The sequence below is a fragment of the Myotis davidii genome, unplaced genomic scaffold, assembly GCF_000327345.1.
Source record: "Myotis davidii unplaced genomic scaffold, ASM32734v1 scaffold164, whole genome shotgun sequence".
Taxonomy (NCBI): Eukaryota; Metazoa; Chordata; class Mammalia; order Chiroptera; family Vespertilionidae; genus Myotis; species Myotis davidii.
In genome coordinates this window covers 445,475-445,948 of record NW_006296417.1, presented here as the reverse complement: position 1 = coordinate 445,948, position 474 = coordinate 445,475, and the positions used below count along the sequence as shown (strand labels likewise).

Below are 474 nucleotides of genomic sequence, written 5' to 3'. Positions count from 1 at the left end.
CTACAGACTGAAAGGTCCTGGGTTTGATTCCGGTCAACAGCAAATGTCTGGGTTGTGGACTCAGTCCCCAGTAAGAGGCATGCAGGAGGCAGCCAGTCAATGATTTTCTCTCATCATTAATGTTTCTATCTCTCTCTCCTCAATAAAATATATTTTTTTAAAAAATATTTTAAAATAATAATAATAAAGTAAACTAAAAATGAATGGGCAAGTATCCTCGGGTGAGGAGTAACCATAAAAAGGAAAAATGATTTTAAAAAAAGGGAGGTTGCTAACGGGGGGCCACTCCTCCCCTCCCACCCCACCCCCCACGTAAAGAGACAAGGACTGAGGACAGCAGCCCCTCCCGGCTCTGGCCCCGCCCCCGGCCCGCGGGGCACGCACTTGGAGTTGCTGTCCAGGTCCTGGGAGATGTCGTCCACCAGCTCGCTCTCGGAGGACTCGTGGGCCATGGCCTTGTAGAGCTGGGAGGCC

The 474-nt window shown here is 50.0% G+C and overlaps 1 protein-coding gene across 1 annotated transcript in view; it reads right to left on the bottom strand.

Moving 5' to 3' along the window:
• The window catches only part of TRPM1 (transient receptor potential cation channel subfamily M member 1), a 75,222-nt gene that overhangs the window by 12,855 nt on the left and 61,893 nt on the right, over window positions 1-474 (bottom strand). Inside the window, 1 exon segment of the mRNA XM_015569099.1 lies at window positions 385-470. Within this exon segment, the coding sequence (XP_015424585.1) occupies window positions 385-470 (86 nt within the window).